We start from the raw sequence: 26,110 nt of genomic DNA on the forward strand, positions 1-26,110 counted from the left end.
TTCTGGAAGGTCTGCCCCAGTAATGTCGCTCTACTTGGTGGAGGAGTGAGGTGCAGCCCTGATGGGCGGCCCTGCCCTTTCTCCATAGATGGGTCTTTACACAGCCCTAGTCTAGTCACGGTACCCCTAGCTTTTTTTTTTTTTGAGACGGAGTCTCGCTCTGTCGCCCAGGCTGGAGTGTAATGGTGCAATCTTAGCTCACTGCAACCTCCGCCTCCCGGGTTCAAGTAATTCTCCTGCCTCAGCCTCCTGAGTAGCTGGGATTACAGGTGCCTGCCACCACGCCCAGCTAATTTTCGTATTTTTAGTAGAGACGGGGTTTCACCAGGTTGGCCAGGCTGCCCTCGAACTCCTGACCTCAGGTGATCCGCCTGCCTTGGCCTCCCAAAGTGCTGGGATTACAGGCGTGAGCCACCGCGCCTGGCCCTTTTATTCTTTTCTTTTTTTTTTTAAACAGGGTCTTGCTCTGTTGCTCAGGCTGGAGTACAGTGATGCAATCATAGCTCACTGCAGCCTCCACCTCCTGGGCTCAAGCGATCCTCCCACGTCAGCCTCCCAAGTAGCTGGCACCATAGGTGTGCCCCACCACACCTGGCTAATTTTTAAATTTTTTTGTAGAGACAGGATCTTGCTGTTGCCCAGGCTGGTCTCGAAATCCGGGCCTCAAGAGATCCTCCCACCTCTGCTTCCCAAAGCACTGGGATTACTGGAGTGAGCCACTGCACCCTGCCAGTATCCCCTACTTAGAACTCTTTGTGGAAGAACACCAAAGCCCACTCATCTTCGATATTTTAAGCCTCTCATACCTGCCTTTCTTCCCCCTCAAGACTGTCTAATAAAACCCCAACATTGAGGCTGGGTGCAGCGGCTCATTCCTATAATCCCAGCACTTTGGGAAGGAGGCTGAGGCAGGAGAATTGCTTGAACCTGGGGAGGCAGAGGTTGCAGTGAGCCAAGAAAACGCCCCTGCACTCCAGCCTGGGCGACAGAGCCAGACTGCCTCAAAAAAAAAAAAAAAAAAAAAAAAACCACCAAAAAAAAAAAACCAGCCCGGGTGCAGTGGCTCACGCCTGTAATCCCAGTACTTTGGGAGGCCGAGGCAGGCAGATCACCTGAGGTCAGGAGTTTGAGACCAGCCTAGCCAACATAGCGAAGTCCCGTCTCTACTAAAAATACAAAAAATTAGCCGGGCGTGGTGGTGCACACCTGTAATCCCAGCTACTAGGGAGGCTGAGGCAGGAGAATTGCTTGAACCCAGAAGGTGGAGGTTGCAGCGAGCTGAGATCGGGCCACTGCACTCCAGCCTGGATGATGGAGCTAGATTGTCTCAAAAACAAAAAACAAAAAAACCCCAAGGTTTTACTGAAATATTGAGAATCTCCCCAGAAAAAATAAGGAGGAAATGTTCTTTCTTCCTCTGCAGCAAATGGACCTTCTTAGGCTGACTTGGAATTGCAGCAGGAGTCTCATTGCCGAGGACAACGGGGGACAAGTCCCCTCACTCTGAGAGAGGCCTGGACATTCCTCTCCCCTGCTAGGACTCACTAGAAGGCCAACCACTGTGGCCCCAGAGGATGGGAGAGGGGAGATTCCTGGAGAGAGGGGAGGGCCAGGGAGACATGCTTCCATGCCTCCCATCTCCGTGGGTGACGATGGGTGCCTGGGAGAAGTGGCCCCGAGGTCCCAGAGCCCGGCCACGTGTGTGAGTGGGTGCACACGTGTGCATGCCTGTCCCCCAGACAGCCTGGTGCCCGGAAAGGATAAGGATGGAGGAAGCGGGTGAGTTGGGGTGGGGTGGGGGGGAATGAATGGCAGAGGCCAGAGAGTGAGCGAGTGTGGGGGCGTGGCTGAGGCTCGGCCCAAGCCCAGACATTTTCCATCCATTTCTATTTTCCCAGGACAGAAAATAACTCCCGGGAAGCCAGAGTGAGCAACATGGGCATCATCTGACCCACACCCCTCTGCCCAAGGGAAGTCTTCCTCTTAGACAGGCTGACCCCTCAAGGGTGGGGGGAACACTGGCTCCATAGAGCTGCCTGGCTGGGGGCCACCCTCCTGCCTCACAGGCAGGGAGCGACTTGGGGAGGTGGGTTTGGAGCCGGAAGGGAAGACGCTTCTCACGGACAGAGTGTGACTCAGACCCAGGCCCAGACGGGAGTGCAGCCTGCAGCTAAAAATACCCTGGGGGTTTGGGGGTGGCCCTGTCACAGGTGACTCAGGCCCATGGAACCATCCAAACCACTGTCCCTCCTTGGGGGAACCCTCAATTTGCCCATCGGGAGATTTTCAGCAACTCTTTTCACCCCCCCAGCCCCACGAGGGACCCACTTACACACACTCCCACCAGGCCAAGTTCACACTGGCGTTAAACATAGGGAAGCCGGCCTTAGCACTGGGGGACTGAGGCTGTGTGATCAGAGTTCGGGGTCTCCTCACCCGTACCCCCTACTCCACTCCTCTGTGATGGCTCCAGTTCCTCCATGAGAACATTAGACTGTCCCTTAAGGGACATATCCCCTTGAGTGGAAATCACCCAAGAAGCATCTTCAAGTCCAGAAAACCTCCCCAGACCCTCTCTTTTTTCTTTCTTTTTTTTTTTTTTTTGAGATGCAGTCTCGCTTGTCACCCAGGCTGGAGTGCAGTGGCGCCATCTCGGCTCACTGCAACCTCTGCCTCCTGGGTTCAAGACTCCTGCCTCAGCCTCCTGAGTAGCTGAGATTACAGGCGCCTGCCACCATGCCCGGCTAATTGTTGTATTTTTAGTAGAGACAGGGTCTCACCATGGTGGTCAGGCTGGTCTTGAACTCCTGGCCTCAGGTGAACCACCTGCCTCGGCCTCCCAAAGTGCTGGGATTACAGGTGTGAGACACCGTGCCTGGCGAGACCCTCTCTTGAGAGCAGGCTTTGATGGGAGGTGGCCAGCTCTGGGACCAGGAGGTAGAGGTGGGGCGAGGGGGTGCTCAGCTTCCTCATTGGGTTTCTCTAGTTGCAGGGGACCCACTGCCCGCCCCCAGGCCCCTGAGTCTCACCTGGCCTCCAGCACAGAGCAGCGTAGCCGGCAGGCCCGGGCCCCTGGCCGCACTTCCAGCCGCAGGTGGATCTCGCCCTGCACCTCCTCATCGGGGTCAACCTCCGTCAGGTGGGCCCACCCGCTGAAACCTGTGGGGTCAGCTCAGCCAGGGACCCGGCCCTGAACCCCCATACCCTCCACCCTCAGCCCCACCAGGCACCTTGAGGCACCTCCATAATCTCCTGGGAATCCCCTAGGCACCCGTGAAGCAGGGGCTGGTATCCCCAATGACAGATGGGGAAACTGAGGCTCAGCAGGTGAAGAAACAGCAGTTGGAAGAGCTGGGATTAGAATCTAAGTCAGTGACCTGGGGCCTGTGCCCTCACTATTGTGTCATTTTTGTCGTCGTCGTTTTTAGAGACAGGGTCTCACCCTGTGAGCCAGGTGTGGTGGTGCATGCCTGTAATCCCAGCTCCTCAGGAGGCTGAGGCAGGAGAATTGCTTGAACTCAGATCGCGCCATTGCACTCCAGACTGGGTGACAGAGCAAGACCCCATCTCAAAAAAAAAAAAAAGATGGAGTCTTGCTATGTTGCTCAGGCTGGTCTCAAACTCCTGACCTCAAGCAATCCTCCCACCTCAGCCTCCCAAGGTGCTAGGATTATAAGCGTGGGCCGCTGTACCCAGCCAGATTCCCCATCTTAAAACGGGAAGAGAGTGGCCCTCCCCTAGGGCTGCTGGGAGGAGGGTCTGAGGCCCAGATGGAGAAGCTACAAGATTGCACCATTGCACTCCAGACTGGGTGACAGAGCAAGACCCCATCTCAAAAAAAAAAAAAAAAGATGGAGTCTTGCTATGTTGCTCAGGCTGGTCTCAAACTCCTGACCTCAAGCCATCCTCCCACCTCAGCCTCCTAAGGTGCTGGGATTATAAGTGTGGGCCGCTGTACCCAGCCAGATTCCCCATCTTAAAACAGGAAGAGAGTGGCCCTCCCCTAGGGCTGCTGGGAGGAGGGTCTGAGGCCTGGATGGGGCAGCTACAAGGCACCCGGAGGAATAGCCTCACTGGGGCCACTAGACCCCAGAGACGCTGGCTAAGGCTGCAGGTGGGAAAGCCCTTTGGCCTGGCAGGGGCCAAGAAGCCCCATGAGTCAGCAGAACCTGCCTCCGCCCTGCCCCCATCCCTGGCCCAGCGTCACAGACAGGAGCAGGTGTGTGTGGGGGGAAGCCAGTAAGCGGGACACAAAGGCTCTGATGGCAGAGCCCATAGCATCCAAGAACTGGTTTGAACCCTCAGAGAAGCCCAGAGAAGGCAAAGAGCTGCCCAAGGTCACACACAGTGAGGCTGGCACAGGGCTGAACCCTCAAAATCATGTCTGGGCAGAGCATGGTGGTTCACACCTGTAATCCTAGCACCTTGGGGAGGCCAAGGCGGAAGGATCTGTCAAAGCCAGGAGTTCAAGACCAGCCTGGGCAACAGAGTGAGACCCCCATCTCCATTTTTTTTTTTTTTTGAGACAGAGTCTTGCTGTCACCTAGGCTGGAGTGCAATGGTGCAATCTTGGCTCACTGCAACCTCTGCCTCCCAGGTTCAAGAGATTTTCCTGTCTCAGCCTCCCTAGTAGCTGGGATTACAGGTGAGTGCCACCATGCCCAGGTAATTTTTATATTTTTAGTAGAGACAGGGTTTCACCATGTTGACGAGGCTGGTCTTGAACTCCTAATCTCAAGTGAATTGCCACTGGGATTACAGGTGTGAGCCACCATGCACGGCCTCCATCTTTGTTTTTCTTTTGGAGATGGAGTCTTGCTCTGTCATCCAGGTTGGAGTGCAATGGCGTGATCTTGACTCACTGCAACCTCCGCCTCCTGGATTCAAGCGATTCTCCTGCCTCAGCCTCCTGAGTAGCTGGGATTACAGGTGCCCACCACCACGTCCAGCTAATTTTTTGTATTTTTAGTAGAGACAGAGTTTTGCCATGTTGGCCAGGCTGGTCTTGAACTCCTGACCTCAGGTGATCCACCTGCCTCGGCCTCCCAAAGTGCTGGGATTATAGGTGTGAGCCACTGCACCCGGCCTCTATTTTATTTTTTGTTTTTATTTTTTATTCATTTATTTATTTATTTTTGAGGTGGAGTCTTGCTCCGTTGCTGAGGCTGGAGTGCAGTGGCGCCATCTCGGCTTACTGCAAGCTCTGCCTCCCGGGTTCACGCCATTCTCCTGCTTCAGCCTGCCAAGTAGCTAGGACTACAGGTGCCTGCCACCACGCCCAGCTAATTTTTTTGTATTTTTAGTAGAGACGGGGTTTCACCGTGTTAGCCAGGATGGTCTCGATCTCCTGACCTCGTGATCCACCCGTCTCGGCCTCCCAAAGTGCTGGGATTACAGGTGTGAGCCACCGTGCCCGGCCTTTTTTTTTTTTTTTTTTAAACTATATAAAAATTGTAAAAACAATAACACAAAACAATGTCTGCATCCCAGAAATAATTGAAAGGGATCTCCAGCCTGGACTGGCTCTAGGCCAACCCTTCAGACTTAGGACACAGTAGTACTAGGGCCCAGATGGAGGCGACCCCATGGGTTACAGAAGGAGCTGGCCTGATTTGGAGAAGGGGTCCCTATGCTTCAGCAATAGAGTGTAAGGCGGCCCCTTCTTCTGCCAGCAGAGGCCTCAGATTCCACCCATAGCAGCCCCTCTTCACCCTAGGGAAGAGGCAGTAACAACCAGGCTTGGGAACATGCTGCAGAACAGAGGCCAAGAGTACAGAACGTGGCCCCGGCTTCTGGGGAGAGTAGAAATGGCTTTCCCTGAGCAGGAGACCAGACGGAGCCTAGAGGGGAGGTCTCCAAGTGGGAGGGAGGCCAGGGACTGGGCAGACCAGTGCAGGAGGGAAGGGAGAACTTACCCTTAGGGTGAGAGGCTATGGTGTCCCTTGTAAGGCAGACCTTTCCGATAACGTCCCGGCTAGAGGAGGGAGATGGAGGCAGAGCTGGGCAGGGCTTCAGTATCTGCCCTCTGGGACCTCCCACCAAGTTCAGGGCCCCCCCGGGGGGAGCAGGGTGGTGGACACCGCTGTCATTTCCAGAGTAACCCAACAGAGCTGGACCTGTGGCCCTTCTGTAGGCTGTGGGTTCTGGACCCTCTAGGGGGATGTGACAGGTTTCTCGCATGCCCACACATGCCAAGCTCACACTCTCTGGGTGCCCATCTCACAGCTCACACCTGCACGCACACGTGTAGTCCATGCACACTTGTGCCCACATGCCTGCACACACACGTGTGTATGTGGCGCATGCACCATGGAGCCACGCATGCGCACACCCACACGCTCAAGCCTTTCGCCCTCCCAGGCCCCCAGGCTCTGCCTCCCTCCAGGCTGCAAAGAGGATGCCAAAAATGACCCAGGAGTCCTGGTGGTGAAATGGGCCAGGGAGCAATCAGATGGCCAGGTCTGGGTCCCAGCTGGAGAGGGGGGCACTCACCTGAGGGCATCCTCATCCATGACGTAGAAAGCCACAGCGTGGAAGGTGGGCGGCAGGTGCACTTGGTACTCCTCACCCCAGAAGGGGCACAGGGTCTTCCACACTGTGGCTGTCCTGCAGGAGAGAACCCTCAGCATGTGCCCAGGCCACTCCCAGGCCCTGGGCTGGGACCTTCCTTGTATCTCCCCCTACCCCTATAACAACTGGCTCTGCCACTGATGTGTTTTCCCTGTGCCAGACCCTACTGTTCACCACCAATCACTACCCCCTGACATTCCTCTCTGCTCTGGATGGGGCACAGGGCTGCCTCTCTCTGGCTGTTATTTATTTTATTTTATTTTTTTGAGACGGAGTCTCGCTCTGTCGCCCAGGCTAGAGTGCAGTGGCGTCATCTCGGCTCACTGCAACCTCTGCCTCCCAGGTTCAAGCAATTCTCCCTGCCTCAGCTTCTTGAGTAGCTGGGATTACAGACGCCTGCCACCACGCCCAGCTAATTTTGTCATTTTAGTAGAGACAGGGTTTCACCCTGTTGGCCAGGCTGCCCTCGAACTCCTGACCTCAGGTGATCTGCCCGCCTCGGACTTCCAAAGTGCTGGGATGACAGGCGTGAGCCACCGTGCCCAGCCTCTCCAGCTGTTTTACATTTGGGGAAACTGAGATCACAGTTGGCAGGCATTGGCCTCAGGTCACAGGGTAGCTGCCTCAGGGCGACTGCTGAGCCTGGCCTCACATCCTCACCCAGCTCTGGTCAACCCCCTGTGGATCAGAGCCTTCAACTCATGGGACTCACTCCGTAGCCCAGGCTGGAGTGCAGTGGTGTGATCATAGTTCACTGCAGCCTCCAACTCCTGGGTTCAGGCTATCTTCCTGCCTCAGCCTCCCAAGTAGCTGGAATCACAGGTGCATGCCATCATGGCTGGCTAATTTTTTTTTTGTAGAGATGGGGTCTTGCTACATTGGCCAGGCTGTTCTCAAACTCCTGGCCTCCAGTGATCCTCCCACCTCAGCCTCCCAAAGTACTGGGACTACAGGCATGAGCCGACATTTGAAACATGTATTTATTGGCCCATCTTCTCCCTGGAATATCAGTTCCATGAGGGCAGGACTCTGCCTCATCTGCCACTGTATCCCCTCACCTAGAATCATGCCTGGAACCTAGGAGGTGCTCAGTAAGTATTTTTTAAATAAATGAATGAATGAGTTAATGAAGGAACAGATGAGAAGGTTACTTGAGAACCTGCACCCAAAGCCACACAGAGCATAATGTTTGATTATTAGGCATTGATACAGACACAGAACCACACAGGTGCCAGCTCAGACTTTCTTTTTTAGAGAAAGGGTCTTGCTCTGTTGCCCCGGCTAGAATGCTGGGATTATCCGCGTGAACCAGCGTGCCTGGCCCCCATCTCAGTTATCTGGAAATAGTTTCCAACAAACGGGTGCAACGTGCAAATTTCATATCACGGGGATGCACCTGTCTGTGCACTGGCCCACACACAGACCTACACATGGATGCCCAGGGAAAGACATGGGCCATGGCCTCCTGGGGGCTCAGGCCCCTGGACAACACACACACACCTGTCCCTGACACCTCCCAGATTAGACACACCCTGCGGTGCCTGATGTAGCTGATAGCGGGGCGAGGCTCAATCAACTCTTTTCTCATCCAGTCCACTCAGGCCCCTCCCACAGCACCCAGGCCACTCCCACAGAGCTCAGGCCACTCCCATAGCACCCAGGCCATTCCCACAGCACCCAGGGCATTCCCATAGCATCCAGGGCACTCCCACAGCACCCAGGCCACTCCCATAGAGCTCAGGCCACTCCCACAATACCCAGGCCACTCCCATAGGGCTCATGCCACTCCCACAGTACCCAGGCCACTCCCACAGCACCCAAGCCACTCCCACAGTGTTCAGGCCACTCCCACAGCACCCGCTCCCCTCCCTGCACCTTGCACTGCAGGTAGGCAGTCTGGGGTCTGCCGGCGTCGTCCGTGTAGATGACCTGCATGACGTGCAAGCTGCCAAAGCTCTTTTCCTCAACCTTTTCCGCTGCCCGGATGTTGGCTAACTTGATGAGGGCGCTTTTCTGGGGCAGGCAGGGAGGAGGAGGCTCAGCGACCTAGCCAGGGCCATTCCATTCCCCATCTCTGGGCCTCAGTCTCCCCTTCTGCAGCACCAGGGGTAGGCGTGGGAGACCCAGAGTGACCTCAGCCAGGGCAGAGCACAGACTGATGGTGACCAAGTGCCCAGCAACTGGGAGAGGAGGACCTGGCCTCCCTGGGGGGCACTCCCAGAGGGCCTCGGAGGTGTGAGCTTTGGGGTAGTGTCTGGACAGCCAGCATTCCCTGGGCTACAAAGTCAATCCAGCCGTGGCCAAGGCTTTGTGACTTTGCATTTATTAGTTTTCCCACTTGCTTTTGTAGTCCCAGGCTCTAATAGTCATATCCTGACCGGGCGCAGTGGCTCACACATGTAATCCCAGCATTTTGGGAGGCCGAGGAAGGCGGATCACCTGAGGTTGGGAGTTCGAGACCAGCCTGACAAACATGGAGAAACTCCGTGTCTACTAAAAATACAAAATTAGCCGGGCATGGTGGTGCATGCCTGTAATCCCAGCTACTTGGGAGGCTGAGGCAGGAGAATCGCTTGAACCCGGGAGGCGGAGGTTGCGGTGAGCCAAGATCGCACCATTGCACTCTGGCCTGGGCAACAAAAGCGAAACTCCATCTCAAAAAAAAAAAAAAAAAAAAAAAAAAATGGGACCAGAATTAAATAATGCCCATGTAGTCAAATCTTTGAACCCTGGCAAGGAAGATGTATAATAATCATCTGAGTGCTTTGGGAGGCTGGGGCAGGAGGATTGCCTGAGGCCAGGAGTTTGAGAACAGCCTGGGCAGCATAGCAAGGCCCCATCTCCGCAAAAAAAAAAAGTTAAAGAAAATTAGCTGGGCTTGGTGGCACGTGCCTGTAGTCCCAGCTACTCGGGAGGCTGAGGCAGGAAGATTGCTTGAGCCCAGGAGTTTGAGGCTGCAGTCAGCTATGATCGCACCACTGCACTACAGCCTGGGTGACAGAGCAAGACCCTGTCTCAAAAAATAATTATCATCATCTGAGGGATCTTTGGTCGGAAGGGGCGGGCCCCTCATCTGGTGGGACCCCTGAGCTGGTTGAGAACAGGGTGGGTGATGAGCTCCTTCACCTACTCCTAGCCCGCTCTCACCTGCCCAGGGCTAGGCTGGGTACTCCTGGAAGATCATCCCCATAGCCTGCATGACTGGGGGCAGGTGTACAGCAAGCAGTCACCAGGTCCATGGAGGAAGTATGTCCTCAGCCCTTCCTGGGAGAAGAGAGCTTGCAGGAGAGGTGACCCATGACTCAGAGAGGGCTGTACAAGGTGATCTTTGAGATCCCTTCCCACGCCAAGATTCCGTGCTTCTATATTCCTGCCTCTTCCAGGAAGCCTCCCCTGTTTGCCCTAGCCTCCTACTCATCTAGCAGCCCAGGTGATGTACTATCTTTAATAATACCATTTGCCTAAATAGTACTACCTGCCAGGCCCTGGGTCAGGACCCTTAGGGAGATCATCTCATTTAATCCTCAACAACCTGGTAAGGTCGGATCAACTTCCTCCATATTCATTTTCTTTTTTGAGACGGAGTCTTGCTCTGTTGCCCAGGTTGGAGTGCAGTGGCACGATCTCGGCTCACTGCAACTTCTGCCTCCCGGGTTCAAGCTATTCCCGTGCCTCAGCCTCCCGAGTAGCTGGGACTACAGGCACCCACCACCACACCCGGCTGATTTTTTGTATTTTTAGTAGAGACGGGGTTTCTCCATGTTGGCCAGGCTGGTCTCAAACTCCTAACCTCAAGTGATCTACCCGCCTTGGCCTCCCAAAGTCCTGGGATTACAGGCGTGAGCCACCGTGCCCGGCCCTCCTAGGTTCTGACAAGCAGTACAGATGCCACACACCTGGCTTTCTTCTCTGACCCCGGGGGTACCTCAAGTGGGCTCCAAGGAAGGGGACAGGTGCCTCTAAGGTGCCCCACTTGCCGGCCTCCCTCCTTACCCACCTTGGAGCTGGGCGTCTTCGCGAAGCTGAGGGCCTCGGTAGTGAGGGAGAAGTAGAGCTTCTTGAAGGAGGAGGACATGAGGGGGCCCTTGCCCTTGGTCCTGTGGATGAAGAGTGGCCCCTCCTTCACAGGTGGCGCCTGCAAACTCAGCGTCCGCTGCAGGTCCAGCTCTGCCAGGCCAGGGAGGGAGGGGAAGAGAGAGCCCAGGGAATGAGGGCGGGACTGGGGGGGGGGGGGGGCGGAGCAGTGGGCGGGGCCGTGGGGCTCAAGGGCTGAGCAAATCTGAACAGCAGGCAGTGGACGTAGTCATGGGGCTCAAGGGCGGAGCAAACATCAACAGCTGGTGGTGAGCGGGGTGACAGGTGGACTGAGGAAGGCAGGGCCATGGGCTTGGAGGCGGGACACGCGTCAGTAGCAGGTGGCGGCGGGGCCATGGAGCTCAAGGATGGAGCAAATGTCAACAGGCACAGATGATGGGGGGTGAGGCCATGGGTCTAGGGGTGGGGCAAACGTCAACAGCAGGCAGTGGGCAGGGTCACAGGAAGCACAAACAGTGGTGCGTGGGTCTATGGCCTGGGGGCCTGGCAAATGTCAACAGCAGGCGGTGGGTGGGGCCACGAGAGGAACAAACAGCGGTGGGTGGGGCCGTGGGGCTCAAGGGCGGAGCAAACGTCAGCAGTAGGCTGTGGGCGGGTCTGTGCAGGGCGGCGCTCACCGTCCTTCTCCTCGATGTCCACGAGCTTGGTGATGAAGTCCTTCAGCTGCGCCACGCCCTGGCGCACGGTGGGCTGCAGCGGCTCCATCCAAGCCTCCTTGGCCCTGGAAGCCGGCGTGTCCATGTTGCCCACGTTCTGGACTGCCTGGAGGTGACAGCAGGAAGGACCAGGTTCTGCTAGGTTAGGGGCCTAGCCACTGCACCCCCTCCCACCCCCCCTCCCCAAGTCTTTGCTACTCAGCTGTAGCGATGGAGGCAGAGGCGACAGAGGCCATGCCCACGGGCCCCCTCCAGCCCCACTAGGGATCAGGGAGGAGAAGATCATGAAGTTTGATGCCTTATGATAACTGAGACCACTTGGGCCTTCCTCCGTAGGTTTAGCTGACGCTGCTGCACTGGATACCCCACCCCAGTGCCGGGCACAGAGGTGCAGCCTGAGAGTAAGCAGACCCGGGTTGGAAGGTCCCGCGATTCACCACCGACAGGATGGGCGGCCTTGGCAACCCCCGACCCCTCGCAGGCCTGTTCCCTTATCCATGAGATGGAGCTCGGACAAGGTGGCCACAGGAAGGCTTTGCAAACTGTGAAGTGCAGTGCCTACGTGGGCGTGCCAGTGGCCTCGCCGGAGCCGGTAGGGAACACTCTGCAGTCCAGGCCAGGGCCCCGGTAGGACACCCAGCTGTGCATCCCGCCCGTGGCCGCAAGGCCCGCACCTTGGCCAACAGGAGCGGGGTGCGGCTGGTGCGGGCGTCCGCGTGGCGCTCCCGCAGGTGGAAGAGCTTGGACGACACGATGGCGGAAGAAGCGCAGGCACAGGAAGCTGGTGACGGCGATGAACGGTACATTCTGGAGGAGTGCGGAAGAGCGCGGGCTGGAGTCCCCCAGACCAGGGCTCCTGGCAGCCCCCTCCCCTTAGGCTCCGTCCCTGACCCTCGCCGGGACACAGCCTCCCTGGTCCTCCCCAGCGCTCCCTGGTTCCCCACCGCTCTTCGCCCCTCGCCCCGGCCCAGTCCAACCCGGCCCAGCCTAGCCCAGCGGGTGGAGAGCGCACCTCGTGCTGGGCGCCGGGGAAGCGCTCGCGCACGCGCCGGAAGAGCTGGCGGAAGGTGGCGCGCACCACGGCGGGGCACGCGTGAACCGAGCGGCTGAGCGCGCTCAGCAGGGCCCCCAGGTGGGCGCGCAGCGTCTGCGCGCTCTGCTCCAGCACCTCGGCCTCGGTCTGCGGGCGGTGCAGCCCGGAGCACCTGCGTGGAAAGGGGCGGGTTGGCAGAGGAGGTCGCGGTCAGCGCCAGGGCCACGACAGGAACACTGGCTCTCACAGCAGCCAGGACACGGACACAGGGGACAATACACGGGTGGGCAGAAGCACAAACACACATGCTGACAGGGCCTGATCCCAACCCGCTGCCGCTGCGCCCCGCACCCCCCCGGAGTTACCCCCGGCCTCACCCTACATCCTTAACTTCCACTTTGCTGGGGTCCAGCTCCACGTACTTCTTCTCCTCAAACACCTTGTTGATGATGGGGACCAGGACGCCGTGCAGGTACTGCATCCCGGCCACCTGGGGACCACCGCAGGTCACACTGATCCTGTCTCCCCCAGTCCCACTCCAGCTGCCCACCTTCTCCCGGCAGCCGCCCTTGCACCGTTTGCCTGCCCTATCCGCCCAGGAGGGGGCCAGGTACACATGCAGGGCAAACTGTTTATTCATGAATGAATGAATGAGTGAGTGAATGAATGACTAGAATTCTTAGCCCTTGTAATCCTAGCACTTTGGGAGGCCAAGGCAGGAGGATCACTTGAGGCCAGGAGTTTGAGGCCAGCCTGGGCAACATAGTGAGACTGTCTCTAACTTAAATTTTAATCACACACACATTCTTTTTGGGGGGGGTGCGGGGCACGGAGTCTAGCACGGGGCCCAGGCTAGAGTGCAGTGGCGTGAGCTCACTACAACCTCTGGCTCCTGGTTCAAGTGAGTCTCCTGCCTCAGCCTCCCCAGTAGCTGGGATTACAGGTGCCCACCACCATGCCAGGCTAATTTTTGTATTTTTAGTAGAGATGGGGTTTCGCCATGTTGGCCAGGCTGGTCTCCAACTCCTGACCTTAAGTGATCCGCCCGCCTCAGCCTCCCAAAGTGCTGGAATTACAGGCATGAGCCACTATGCCCAGCCCACGTTCTTAACCTTAAAGGGCTCTGAATATGGAGATAGAACACTGGAGTCGAAGTCCCAGCCCCCTCTGTCACTCTCTCTGAAGCTCAGTGTTGTCATTTGCAAGATGAGGACAATATAGCATGCAACCTCACCTTCAGAAAAGACTCCATGGACTTTGAGGCCAGAGAGTTGCTCCGGAACAGGGTGTTGGTCTCACCTACAAACAGAGGTCCCAGTGGGTAGGGGGCTGGGACAAAGCTTTTGGGGGAGGGGGAGGACAGAGGACCTTGGGGCTGGGGGATCTAAGCTGGCCCCTCAATAAAGGGCCTCCTCACCACCTCCCAGCCCACTGTCCCACCTCTGCCCTTGGCTCTGTTCCTTGCCTCCCTCCTGTCTGACCCCATCTGCCTCCCACAGGAGGAGCCCACCCACCCCCAAACACCTCCCAGTGTTCTGGGCCCAGCTCCTTCCCAGGCCTCACTGGTGCGACTCAGCTCCAGCTGGAAGAGCAGGTCCAGGAAGTCCTTGGCCAGCCCCTGCCCCAGGAAGAGCTTGAGCAGGTTCGTGGCCACGTCCTGGCGACACTCGGTGCTGCTTGTCTCCTCGATGAGTGGGATCAGCTGCCCTGGGCCCTGCAGGGAGAGGCACGGGGGATCCCGAACCTTTCCCTCTGAGGACCTCAGAGCATCCCAGGGAAAGAGGACATTTTCCCAAGGGGTGGCTGGGGACGGGGCCCTGGACACTGGCCAGCTCCTCACATCCCCAGACCTCAGGTTTCTGCTCTGCAGAATGGGTTTAGAAGGACAGGCGCACAGGCCTACTGCCACTGGACCCTCCCACCCTGCCCATGCCCCCTCACCTGCATGCCCAGCTTGACCTCGTGGCACAGCAGGTGCACCAGTGGCTGGTAGTAGCTGGAGGGCAGCACCGTCTCGTCCCACAGCCGAACCTCCAGCTGCAAGGAGCCCAGGTTGCCCCTGGAATGGGCAGCCTGTGACCTCTCCACCAGGGACTCAGGCCACCCTGGACCACACCGCTCCCATGGCCTCCAGTTTTTTCCCTTGGGGCCAGCCTCCCATCTCTCTGCTCATGCCCTCCATCCGGGTGCCCTGCACAGCTCTGCCTCCCAGGCTCTGCCCGGGCTATTTATTTTCTGTTTTTGGAAAGCCCTTCCTGTCTCTGCACTCAAGGCACCTCTGTCTTCGAGGTCTGGCTCCCTGCCACCTCCAAGCTTGGGTATGTGGAGCTGCCAGCCTTGAATCTATCAACTCCCAGATAATGGCACCATCATGGGTACACTTTACAGCAGAAGCAAATCCCCAACCCTCATAACAACCTAATAGGGAAACTGAGACCCGAGCCAGTTCAGCAACTTGCCACATTAGATTGAGCTTCCCAGCTTCCCTGTTCTGATAGGGAAGTTCATAACAGAGGAGGGTGTGGACCAAGTGGGAGCCTCTAAGGCTCCCACTGCCCCTGCTCAGCACGAGCCTCATGCACAGAGCAGTGTTAAGATGGGCCCCTGGGCCTGGCGCAGTGGCTCATGCCTGTAATCCCAGCACTTTGGGAGGCCAAGGCAGGCAGATCACTTGAGGTCACGAGTTCAAGACCAGCCTGGCTGACACGGCAAAACCCCATCTCTATTAAAATATATATATAAAAATTAGCCAGGCATTGTGGCAGGTGCCTGTAATCGCAGCTACTCGGGAGACTGAGGCAGGAGAAGCGCTTCAACCCAGGAGGCAGAGGTTGCAGTGAGCCAGGTTTGCACCACTGCACTCCAGCCTGACTCTGTCTCAAAAAAAATAAAAATAAAAAATAAGATGGCAAGATGGGCCTTGGCTGGTTCTATGGAAACACCTTGTGCTGGACACACAGCCGTCCACCTGCTCCTACCCTGTTAAGGATGGGAACTGGGGGAATGGGGGTCTGGGGCCTTCCACAGGGACACAAAGCTGAGCCATTGAGGGCTGTGGGCCACAGCAAACAAGCCAGAGGGCTTCCGAGACAGGCTGCCAGATTTAGCAAAACGACCCAAGACACCCAGTTAAATGTGAATATTTTATTTACTTATTAACTATTTTTTTTTAGAGATGGGGTCTTGCTATGTTGCCCAGGCTGGTCTTGAACTCCTGGGCTCAAGTGATCCTCCTGCCTTGGCCTCCCAAAGTGCTGAGATTACAGGCATGCACCACCATAACCGGCCTAAATTTGAATATTTTTAGTATAGGTATGTCTCAAATAGTGCATGGTCATTCTTCTTCTTTATTTTATTTTATTTTTTTTTTGCTGAGATGGAGTCCTGCTCTGTCACCCAGGCTGGAGTGCAGTGGCACGATCTCGGCTCACTGCAACCTCGACCTCCCAGGTTCAAGCAATTCTCCATCCTCAGCCTCCCAAGTAGCTGAGATTAGAGGTGCCCGCCACCATATCCGGGAAATTTTTGTATTTTTAGTAGAGACGGGATTTCACCATGTTGGCCAGGCTGGTCTTGAACTCCTGATCTCATGATCCACCCGCCTCGGCCACCCAAAGTGCTGAGATTACAGGCATGAGCCACCGCACCCGGCTGTTTTCTTGAGACGGAGTTTCGCTCTTGTCACCGAGGCTGGAGTGCAGTGGTGGGATCTCGGCTCACTGCAACCTTCGTCTCCTGGGTTCAAGCAATTATCCTGCTTCAGCCTCCCAAGTAGCTTGGATTACAGGTGCCCACCACCACTTTTTGTACTTTTAGTAGAGACGGTGTTTCACCATGTTGGCCAGGCTGGTCTCGAACTCTTGACCTCAAGTGATCCACCCGCCTCAAACTCCCAAAGTGTTGGGATTACAGGTGTGAGTCACCACGCCCAGCGGTTATTCTTATACTAAAAAAGTATTCACAGCCGGGCACAGGTCAGGAGTTCAACATCAAGCCCGGCCATCACGGTGAAACCCCATCTCTACTAAAACTACAAAAAATTAGCCAGGTGAGGTGGTCCTAGCTACCTGGAACGTTGAGGTGGGAGGACTGCTTGCACCCAGGAGGTGGAGGCTACAGTGAGCTATGATCACCACTGCACTGGTGGTACAGGTGCATGCCTGTAATCCCAGCTACTCGGGAGGCTGAGGCATGAGAATTGCTTGAACCTGGGAGGCGGAGGTTGCAGTGAGCCAAGACCGTGCCACTGCACTCCATCCAGCCTAGGTGACAGAGTGAGAGTCTGCTCAAAAAAAAAAAAAAAAAAAAGTATTCACTGTTTATCTGAAATTAAGTTTTAACTGGGTGTTCTTTTTTTTTTTTTTGAGACAGAGTCTAGCTTTGTCACCCAGGCTAGAGTGCAATGGCGCAATCTTGGCTCACTACAACCTCTGCCTCCGGGGTTCAAGCAATTCTGCCTGCCTCAGCCTCCCGAGTAGCTGGGATTACAGGCGCCCGCCATCTGGCCAGGCTGGTCTCAAACTCCTGACCTCAGGTGATCCGCCCACCTCGACCTCTCAAAGTGCTGGGATTACAGGCGTGAGCCACCGCGCCTGGCCTAATTTTTATTTCTTTGTAGAGACGGAGTCTCACTTTCTTGCCCAGGCTGGTCTCAAACTCCTTGCCCCAAGTGATCCTCCCACCTTGGCCTCCCAAAGAGCTGGGATTACAGGCATGAGCCACCTCTCCTGGCCAACGGTGTCCTATCTTATCTCACAACCCTATTCCTGGAGAATCTGGCATAGGGAGTTGGAGCTATGGCTCAGGGACACTGACCTTGGAGACTTGAACCCTGGTCTGAAGTCTGCAGGGAAATTTTCAAAGGGAAAATGTCTGAGTACTTGTTTCAGAAACTTCCAGAGGCAGAAAGCAGGAGACCTGTACAAACTGTGAGCTAAGAAGACAGACCTGGCCGGGTGCGGTGGCCCATGGCTGTAATCCTAGCACTTTGGCAGGCTGAGACAGGTGGATCACTTGAGGTCAGGTGTTCGAGACCAACTTGGCCAACATGGTGAAACCCTGTCTCTACTAAAAATACAAAAATTAGCCGAGCATGGTGGCACACAGTTGTAATCCCAGCTAATCAGGAGGTTGAGGCAGGAGAATCACTGGAATCCAGGACGTGGAGGTTGCAGTGAGCCAAGATTGTGCCGCTGCACTCCAGCCTGGGTGACAGAGCAAGACTCCATCTCAAAAAAAAAAAAAAAAAAAAAAAAGACAGAAGACAGAGCTGAGCTGAATGCAGAACTGTGGGGAAAAATAAAGGGGAGGGGCCGGGTGCGGTGGCTCATGCCTGTAATCCCAGTACTTGGGGAGGCCGAGGCGGGTGGATCACAAGGTCAGGAGATCGAGACCATCCTGGCTAACATGGTGAAACCCTGTCTCTACTAAAAATGCAAAAAATTAGCCAGGCGCGGTGGCGGGTGCCTGTAGTCCCAGCTACTTGGGAGGCTGAGGCAGGAGAATGGCGTGAACCCAGGAGGCGGAGCCTGCAGTGAGTCGAGATCACGCCATTGCACTCCAGCCTGGGGACAGAGTGAGACTCCATCTCAAAATAAATAAATAAATAAATAATAAATAAAGGGGAGGTGGAGCCCAGCCGGGATGAGAAGGATGCTGGCTAGGTGGGCAGGGGCTGAGGGGACCCTGGAGCTGTGTCTCCTGACCTCTCACCCCTGAGCAGCCCCCCTGCCCTGCCCTGCCTGCCTGTAGCCAATTCCCAAATGTCAGCCCCCACCCCACCCCTTGAGGCCGGCTGCCCAGCTCCATGCACTTACTCGTCATGCCGCCGGCTCTTGGACTGGTCGGGCTGCAGCCGGAACCAGCCCTCCTCCTGCTGCGCCACCCGCAGTCTCTGGACATCGATCACCACCTGGGGACATAGTGGCAGTTTTCCTGGAGCTGGGAGACCTGGGTCTCCTCCTTGCCAACTACTGTTCTTAGTGGGGAGGGGCCCCTTCCAAGGGTCCCTGAGTGCCAGTGGTGGTGGGGGGAAGTTGCTGGTTCTGGCAGACGGTGGAGGTGGGGGGGTAGTCCCAGGCTTCCTGAGTGTCTCTCTTTGGGGAAGCCGGAGGGAGGTCCCTGAGGATGGGACGGCTGCAATGGAGCCAGGTGCTGGGGGACAGCAGGTGCAGCCTGCCGGGGGAGGAGGGGGAGCGGGGCGGTGGTGCTCACTTTGCCCAGGAAGTCGTTTCGGCTGACAAGGTCCCAGTCCCAGGCCTCCACGCACAGCGCCTCCATGGCCCCCTCCTGCAGCTCAAATTCAAACGTCTCATTCCAGCGTGGGTAGCATGACTTCTTCACGATCTGCCCAGAGGAGGGTGGGAGGGGCTTAGGCTGATGCCACTGGACTCCCCAGGCTGGGCAAAAGGCAGAGCTGCCCTAGACACCTCCCCTGGGTTCCCCACAGCCTCCTCGCCTTGGAGGTTCTGCCACAGCAGAGGTTAAAATGTCCTGCCAGAGAAAAAGACAATCCTTATGATCCTCACCAAGGCGTGACATGACTCCCTACTCCCTCTTGGATCTCAACTCTCTCCACCTTTGCCTTTGCTGAACTTCGCTCCAGCCTCATTGGCTTTTTCTGCTGTTCTAAACATGCCATGCATATTCCTCTCTGGAATGCTGTTCCTTTGGAGGTAAGCATGGCGCTCTCTCCACCTCCTTCAGCTCTCTAAGTATCTTATCAGTGAGTCCTTTCTCAACCACCTTATAAAAAGTAATCACTTCCCACTCCCAAGGAACTTCTTTCCCCTCACAGTAATTGTCACCATTTGACACATATATTTTATTTTGTTTATTATTGTTACTTTTTGAGACAGTGTTTTGCTCTGTTGCCCAGGATGGAGTACAGTGGCACGATCTCGGCTCACTGCAACCTTAGCCTCCCATGTTCAAGTGATTTCTGGCTAATTTTTGTATTTTTAGTAGAGACGGGGTTTCGCCATGTTACCCAGGCTGGTCTCGAACTCCTGACCTCGGCCTCCCAAAGTGCTAGGGTTACAGGCATGAGCCACCACGCCCAGCCTTGACACATATATTTTAGTGTCCATCTTTTCCTACAATAAAGTGTACAATTATTAGGGTAACGTGTTCAGTTCACTGTCTTATTCCCAGTGCTTAACAGTGGCAGGCAAATAGTTAATGATCAGTACATATTTTGTGAATGAATGTGACATGTTCTAATAGAAGTAGGAAATGAACGCTTCGTGGGATGGGTAAACAGTGGGAGTCATGGCCAAAAATAGTTTAGAATGGATCATTTACTGCAATGGTTTTCAAGCACTTTTCTTTCTTTCTTTTTTTACAGAATCAGGGTATCACTCTTGCCCAGGCTGGAGTGCAGTGGCACAATCATAGCTCACTGCAACCTGAGAACTCTGAGCTCAAGCAATCCTCTTTTACCTCAACATTCCCAAGTAGCTGGGACTACAGGTGCGTGCCACCATGCCCAGCTAATTTAACTTTTTTTCTTTTTTTTGAGAAAGGGTCTCACCCTGTCACCCAGGCTGGAGTGCAGTGGCACTATCACAGCCCACTGCAGCCTTGACCTCCTGGGCTCAAGCAATACTCCCACCTCAGCCTCCTGAATAGCTGGGACTACAAGTGCATGCCACCACTTCTGGCTAATTTTTAAATTTTTTTGTAGAAATGGGGTCTCCCTATGTTGCCCAGGCTGACCTCGAACTCCTGGGCTCAAGTGATCTGCCCACCTCGACCACTCAAAGTGCTGGGATTACAGGCATAAGCCACCATGCCCAGTCCAGCATATATATATATATTTTTAAACTGGAACTCATTTTTTTAAATGGAAGCACAATCTGAAAAAGGAATAAAACCCAAAGATTGACAACGGGCTAGAAAACCAGAAATCCCCAATTCAGCTTCTTCCCCTCACTCTCCCCTTTGAACTCATGATGCGTCTCAAAGCCCAGCTTGAAAGCCACAGATCTAGAGCTTGGATGGCATTCTAATGAGCTAAGCATCTAAACCGACCACAGTTGGGAGCCACTGAAAGTTTTCGAGCAGGTAAATGATAGATTGATTTATTCATTTTGAGACAGTCTTGCTCTGTCACCCAGGCTGGAGTATAGTGGCGCGATCTCAGCTCACTGCAGCCTCTACCTCCTGGGTTCAAGTGATTCTCCTGCCTCAGCCTCTGGAGTAGCTGGGATTACAGGCGTGCACCACCACGCCTGGCTAATTTTTCTATATTTAGTAGAGACGGGTTGGCCAGGGTGGTCTCGAACTCCTGACCTCAGGTAATCCACTTGCCTCCACCTCCCACAGTGCTGGGATTACAGGTGTGAGCCACTGCGCCTGGCCTAAATTATTTAGATCCATGCTTTAGGAAGATTAGTCTCAAGAGAATGGGTAGACTGAACGATGACGGAAGGAGATGGCAATCAGGAAGATCAAAGAGAAGACTGCTGCAATAGGCAAGCTAATACTTAAAGTACAGAAGGAGGGGCCAGGGGAGACCAGTGAGAATGCAAAGAACAGAAAAATGGAGACAGCTGTCTAGGACCTGGCACCTCCCAGAAGGAAAAAGACGTTCAGAGTAAAATCTGTCAGTTTCATGCCTTAGTGACTGGTGAATTTAGTGAACGCACAGGAGGTGAAAGGCTGGGAGAGGAAGCAAATACCACCACTTCAGATTTAGACAGGGTCTGAGGTATGAAAAAGGTACATACAACTGTCCTACAAACAGATGAAATGCAGTCCTCACATGATATGCCCTGTTGGGAGCCTTTAGGAGCCATCTGGACAACCCTGGTCATTGAGATGGTGTGGAAGAGCAAGAAGTGCTCCAAGTGTGTCCAGAACAGACAGGCCGGGTGCTGTGGCTCATGCCTGTCATCCCAACACTTTGGAAAGTAGAGGTGGGAGGACGGCTTGAGGTCTGGAGTTGGAGACCAGCCTGAGCAACACAGCAAGACTCCACTTCTATAGAAAATTTTTAAAAATTAGCTGGGCGTGGTGGGCAGGCCTGTAGTCCCAGCTATGTGGAAGCTGAGGTGGGAGGGTTGCTCGAGCCCAGGAGTTCAAAGCTGCCATGAGCTATGATCACGCCACAGCACTCCAGCCTGGGCAACATAGGGACACCCCATTTTTACCTAAAACTTTTAAAATTAGCCAGGCATGGTCAGCTGTGTGCACCTGTAGTGCCAGCTACTTGGAAGGTGGGGTGGAGGATCTCTTGAGACCAGGAGTTGGAGGCTGCAGTAAGCCATGATAGCACCTCCGCACTCCCAGCCTGGGCGACAGGGATGGAGATCTCGATCTCTCTCTCTCTCTCTCTCTCTCTCTCTCTCTCTCTCTCTCTCTCTCTCTCCCCCCCCTCCCCTCTCTCTCTCATCTCTTTCTCTCTCTAGAAAGAGTTTTTTTTTTTTTTTTTTGAATGAGGTTTCACTCTTGTTGCCCAGGCTGGAGTGCAATGGCACGATCTCAGCTTACTGCAACCTCCGCCTCCCAGGTTCAAGCGATTCTCCTGCCTCAGCCTCCTGACTAGCTGGGATTACAGGTGCCTGCCACCATGCCCGGCTAATTTTTGTATATTTAGTAGAGACGGGGTTTCACCATGTTGACCAGGCTGGTCTTGAACTTCTGACCTCAGGTGATCCACCCACCTCGGTCTCCCAAAGCGCTGGGATTACAGGCATGAGCCACCATGCCTGGCCTCGAAAGAGTCTTTATTTATTTATTTCTTTAAGACAGAGTCTCGCTCTGTCGCCCAGGCTCTGCACCAGAGTGCAGTGGTGCGTTCTCTCCTCACAACTGCCGCCTCCCGGGTTCAAGCAATTCTTGTGCCTCAGCCTCCAAGTATCTGGGACTACAGGCGCGTGTCACCACGCCCAGGTAATTTTTGTATTTTTAGTAGTCTCATTCTGTTGGCCAGGTTGGTCTGGAACTCCTGACCTCCAGTGATCCACCCGCCTCAGCCTCCCCAAGTGCTGGGATTACAGGTGTGAGCCACCATGCCCGGCCGAGACCTTGTCTCTTAAAAAAGACAAAACGGGGTCAGGGGGAGGGGGCAGCACAGAACAGAAACAGAACTTTGGGGAACAGAGACACGGCGCCGAGTTGAGCAGAAACCAGGGCAGAAGCACCAGGCAGAGATGGAAGACTGAGTTTCATCGAAGGAGTGGGATCCTGGGACCCAAGGGAGCGGGAGCACAGTAAGTAGGGATGAAGATGGCGAAAGCACGACCTGCCAGAGCGCTTGCTGACGAGCCACACTCCACACCTACTACGCGCTGTCACGTGCTTGACAAAACCCGACACACAACGCACAACGCTAAAGTTTATTGCTCAACAAGGCAAATACAGTTAACATTACCGTACACTTAAAAATGGTTAAGACGGTAAATTGTATGTTACGTTTTTGTTTTTTGAGATGGAGTCTCGCTCTGTCGCCCAGGCTGGAGTGCAGCGGTGTGATCTCCGCTCACTGCAAGCTCTGCCTCCCGGGTTCAGGCCATTCTCTTGCCTCAGTCTCCCAAGTAGCTGGGACTGCAGGTGCCCGCCACCACGCCCGGCTAATTTTTTTGTATTTTTAGTAGAGACGGGGTTTCACCGTGTTTGCCAGGATGGTCTCGATCTCCTGACCTTGTGATCCGCCCGCCTCGGCCTCCCAAAGTGCTGGGATTACAGGCATGAGCCACCGTGCCTGGCCATGTTACGTGTTTTTTTAACCACAATTTAAAATTAAATGAAGGGGGCTGGGTGCAGTGGCTCACGCCTGTAATCCCAGCACTTTGGGAAGCTGAGGTGGGCAGATCACAAGGCCAAGAGTTCAACAGAGAACTCCTGGCCAACAGACTGAAACCCCGTCTCTACTAAAAATACAAAAATAGGCTGGGCGTGATGGTGCATGCCTGTAATCTCAGCTACTCGGGAGGCTGAGGCACAAGAATCACTTGAACCTGGGAGGCAGAGGTTATCGTGAGCCAAGATTGTGCCACTGCACTCCAGCCTCAGTGACAGAGTGAGACTCTGTCTCAATAAATAAGTAGGCTGGGCACAGTGGCTCAGGCCTGTAATCCTAGCACTTTGAGAGGCCGAGGCAGGTGGATCACAAGGTCAGGAGTTAGAGACCAGCCTGACCAATATGGTGAAACCCCGTCTCTACTAAAAATATAAAAATTAGCCAGGCATGCTGGTGTGCACCTGTAATCCCAGCTACTTTGGGAGGCTGAGGCAGGAGAATCGCTTGAACCTGGGAGGGGGAGGCTGCAGTGAGCCGAGATCATGCCATTGCACTCCAGCCTGGGCGACAAGAGTGAGACACTATCTCAAAATGAAAGGAAGGAAGGGAGGGAGGGAGGGAGGAAGGGGGGAGGGAAGAGAGGAAGAAAGGAAGGGAAAATATGTATTATCTCAGCAAGTAAAATGCAGATGAAGGAAAAGGACGATGATCATTTGAATGGAAGATGGATCCACTGTAATCCAGGTATGGGAGAATACTGAACACTAATGTCAAAAGAAACAGAATGTGCTGACGATCTGCAAGGCATTTCACAGAAGACAAAGAACACAAACCATGGAGAGAAGACTAGCACAATCAAATAGTGGGAGGTGAGGAAGGTAGACAGAATTCATGATTTTGGAATGTGCACAGTTTATCATCAGACATTCTGAGAAAGAAGGAAGTGAACTATCTCACTGGTACTGCTATATTGTCAAGTAAAATATTCAACTAGGTTAAAAGTGTCAGACATATCAATTTGGAGGCAAGCTGCAAAAATACACAGGAAAAAAGGTCTTAGAAGTTGAGATTAGATAAACTCTTTTACGGGATACAAAGAAAACCAAAAAAGTGGAAAATGGGTTCTAAGAGGACACTCCTGAAAAGGCAAGAAAAGGAACCGACATTCACTTATGAAATTCACACTTCCTGAATGTCTACTATGGACAGAGTATGATTCCAGTTATGGGGAAGGGGAAATGAACACACAGACAGGTCATAAATGAGCATTGGGGAAAGAGGGGAAAGCTGAGGGAGCGCTACATCATCACATCAACTGAGCATGGACTTGGGGAAATAAGGTACACCACAAGCTGTGACTCAATTCACAAGCACAGGTGGAGGACGAGGTTTTGGTATCTGAATGCCTAAAGAAATATATAAAATCGAGGGCAGAAAATAAGTCCAAGGTATTTTTAAAGCAAGGAAGGAAAGAAAATGGAAGATAAAAAGAATGAACATAAAAGTCTCAAGTTAATTTTTTATGTCAGACTTCTGAATGCCCCAAAATGAAACAATTCTGTAAGGCCAGGAGCAGTGGCTCAGGACTGTAATCTCAGCACCTGGGGAGGCTGAGGTGGGTGGATCACTTGAGGCCAGGAGTTCAAGATCAGCATGGCCAACATGGTGAAACCCTGTCTCTACTAAAAATACAAAAATTAGCCAGGCTTGGTGGCATGTGCCTGAAATCCCAGCTACTCAGGAGGCTGAGGAAGGAGAATCACTTGAACCTGGGAGGTGATGGTTGCAGTGAGCTGAGATCATACCAGTGCACACCAGCCTGGGTGACAGAACAAGACTCCGTCTCCAAAAACCAAACAAAAAAACAAACAAACAGCCCACAACAATTCTCTAATGGCGAGGGAGTAAATAAGTGACCGATAATGCTGGAGGAAGAGGAAGTGAATGGGTCCCCAGTATAGGTTAGAATGAAAAAATCCCTACCAATGTAAATCAAATATAAAAAAAACAAAAGAGTTCATGTATGTGTGCGGGAAGGAAAGTGATATTTGGGGGTTGGGAGGTGTTACTGAGGGTACCAAATACATATAAACAACTCTTTAGTCACTCCCAAAGGTCTGGGATGAGCATTTTTTAACATTTGATACTCTACTAACTTACCTGGACTATGTTGACATGGAAATTCACCTCCCGTTATCCACAGCTCCTCTCCCTGCTCCAACTTAATGATGACGTTTGGCTTGGTGATATCATATCTTGTTAATGGGAAAAGAAGAAGGACTTGGGCAAGTTGCTCGGCTTCAGAATCTCCGAAGTACAAGATGTTGCCACCTCATAAGCTGCATAACAGAAATGCTCCATTTTTTACCTTATCAAAGTTAGAACCTTTCAATGAAGAATAATATAAACACTGCAGCTACTGCCCACAAGGAATTAAATGCTGTTGTCACTTATTTCTTCAAACTCAAGCATAAAACCCCATTCAACTGAGAGCATTCAGAAAGCAAGCTATCCTCACCCAAGGAAACTAGATGGCTGTAGTTCTCCAACATCACACCCCCGTATGTTATCTTCTCATCAGGGTCCAGTTGCCACCACTCCTCCTGGGTGAAATCCACAGCCACATCTTTGAATGACACTGGCCCCTGTAATGGCAGCATGATCAGAATTGGGAGATATGGAAAAGGGATAGGGGGATAACATTTTACAAAGCTCACTGGTGAAGTTAACCATACCTTATTTTATGTTACAGATTATGGAAGGGAAATCATATTGGAAACACATATCCTTTGGGGTCCTTTATATATATACAAAAATAAAAACCCAAAACACAACTGAGCTCCTATTTTGCAACTGAACTGAGTTTTGGGGATATGAGATGAGTGAAACACCATGCCTGCTCTCAGAAAGCAGACAACCTAATAAGGAGATAAACATGTAAACAAACACAAGCATTTTACTCCTTGTCACTTCTTTGCTGCCAGGCCCTCCCCTTCTCCGGGACCTCTTCAT

General features: G+C 53.8%; 2 protein-coding genes across 7 annotated transcripts in view; both read right to left on the reverse strand.

Annotated features, from left to right (window-relative positions):
- The window catches only part of LOC134730684 (rasGAP-activating-like protein 1), a 40,856-nt gene extending 37,406 nt beyond the window's left edge, over window positions 1-3,450 (reverse strand). The window contains exons 1-2 of the mRNA XM_063605816.1: window positions 3,443-3,450; window positions 3,030-3,159 (exon numbers count right to left, since the gene is read on the reverse strand). The gene's annotated coding sequence lies outside the window, so the exon portion shown is untranslated. The remainder of the gene's footprint in view (window positions 1-3,029; window positions 3,160-3,442) is intronic.
- LOC117978414 (ras GTPase-activating protein 4-like) lies at window positions 3,029-25,420 on the reverse strand. Of its 6 annotated transcripts, XM_055115074.2 has the most exons (14): window positions 25,259-25,399; window positions 18,568-18,699; window positions 18,171-18,265; window positions 14,296-14,413; window positions 13,918-14,068; window positions 13,589-13,653; window positions 12,732-12,844; window positions 12,334-12,526; window positions 11,996-12,128; window positions 11,283-11,427; window positions 10,568-10,737; window positions 6,493-6,606; window positions 5,916-5,974; window positions 3,029-3,152 (listed from the first exon to the last, which is right to left on the reverse strand). In XM_055115074.2, exons 2-13 carry the CDS (start codon window positions 18,631-18,633, stop codon window positions 5,931-5,933), a joined length of 1,407 nt encoding a protein of 468 aa, XP_054971049.1. In that variant the 5' UTR covers window positions 18,634-18,699; window positions 25,259-25,399; the 3' UTR covers window positions 3,029-3,152; window positions 5,916-5,930. The 6 variants fall into 6 exon arrangements, 5 of the variants coding, with proteins under 5 accessions (XP_054971049.1, XP_063461862.1, XP_063461861.1 ...); XM_063605792.1 differs by lacking the exon at window positions 3,029-3,152 and having other exon boundaries at window positions 5,092-5,974; window positions 18,568-18,846; window positions 25,259-25,420; XM_063605791.1 differs by lacking the exon at window positions 3,029-3,152 and having other exon boundaries at window positions 5,092-5,974.
- Between the last annotated feature and the right edge of the window lie 690 nt (window positions 25,421-26,110).

The sequence above is a fragment of the Pan paniscus genome, chromosome 6 (assembly GCF_029289425.2).
Source record: "Pan paniscus chromosome 6, NHGRI_mPanPan1-v2.0_pri, whole genome shotgun sequence".
NCBI lineage: Eukaryota > Metazoa > Chordata > Mammalia > Primates > Hominidae > Pan > Pan paniscus.

Excerpts from the sequence above, each read along its gene's own strand:
- LOC117978414 (XM_055115074.2), bottom strand. The coding sequence starts at position 18,633 with ATGGAGGCGCTGTGCGTGGAGGCCTGGGACTGGGACCTTGTCAGCCGA. Across the intron at positions 12,845-13,588 it reads CCATGGAGTCTTTTCTGAAG|GTGGCCGGGATGCAGTACCT; the intron begins GTGAGGTTGCAT and ends GGTGGTCCCCAG. Across the intron at positions 12,129-12,333 it reads TCCCCGGCGCCCAGCACGAG|AATGTACCGTTCATCGCCGT; the intron begins GTGCGCTCTCCA and ends GCACTCCTCCAG.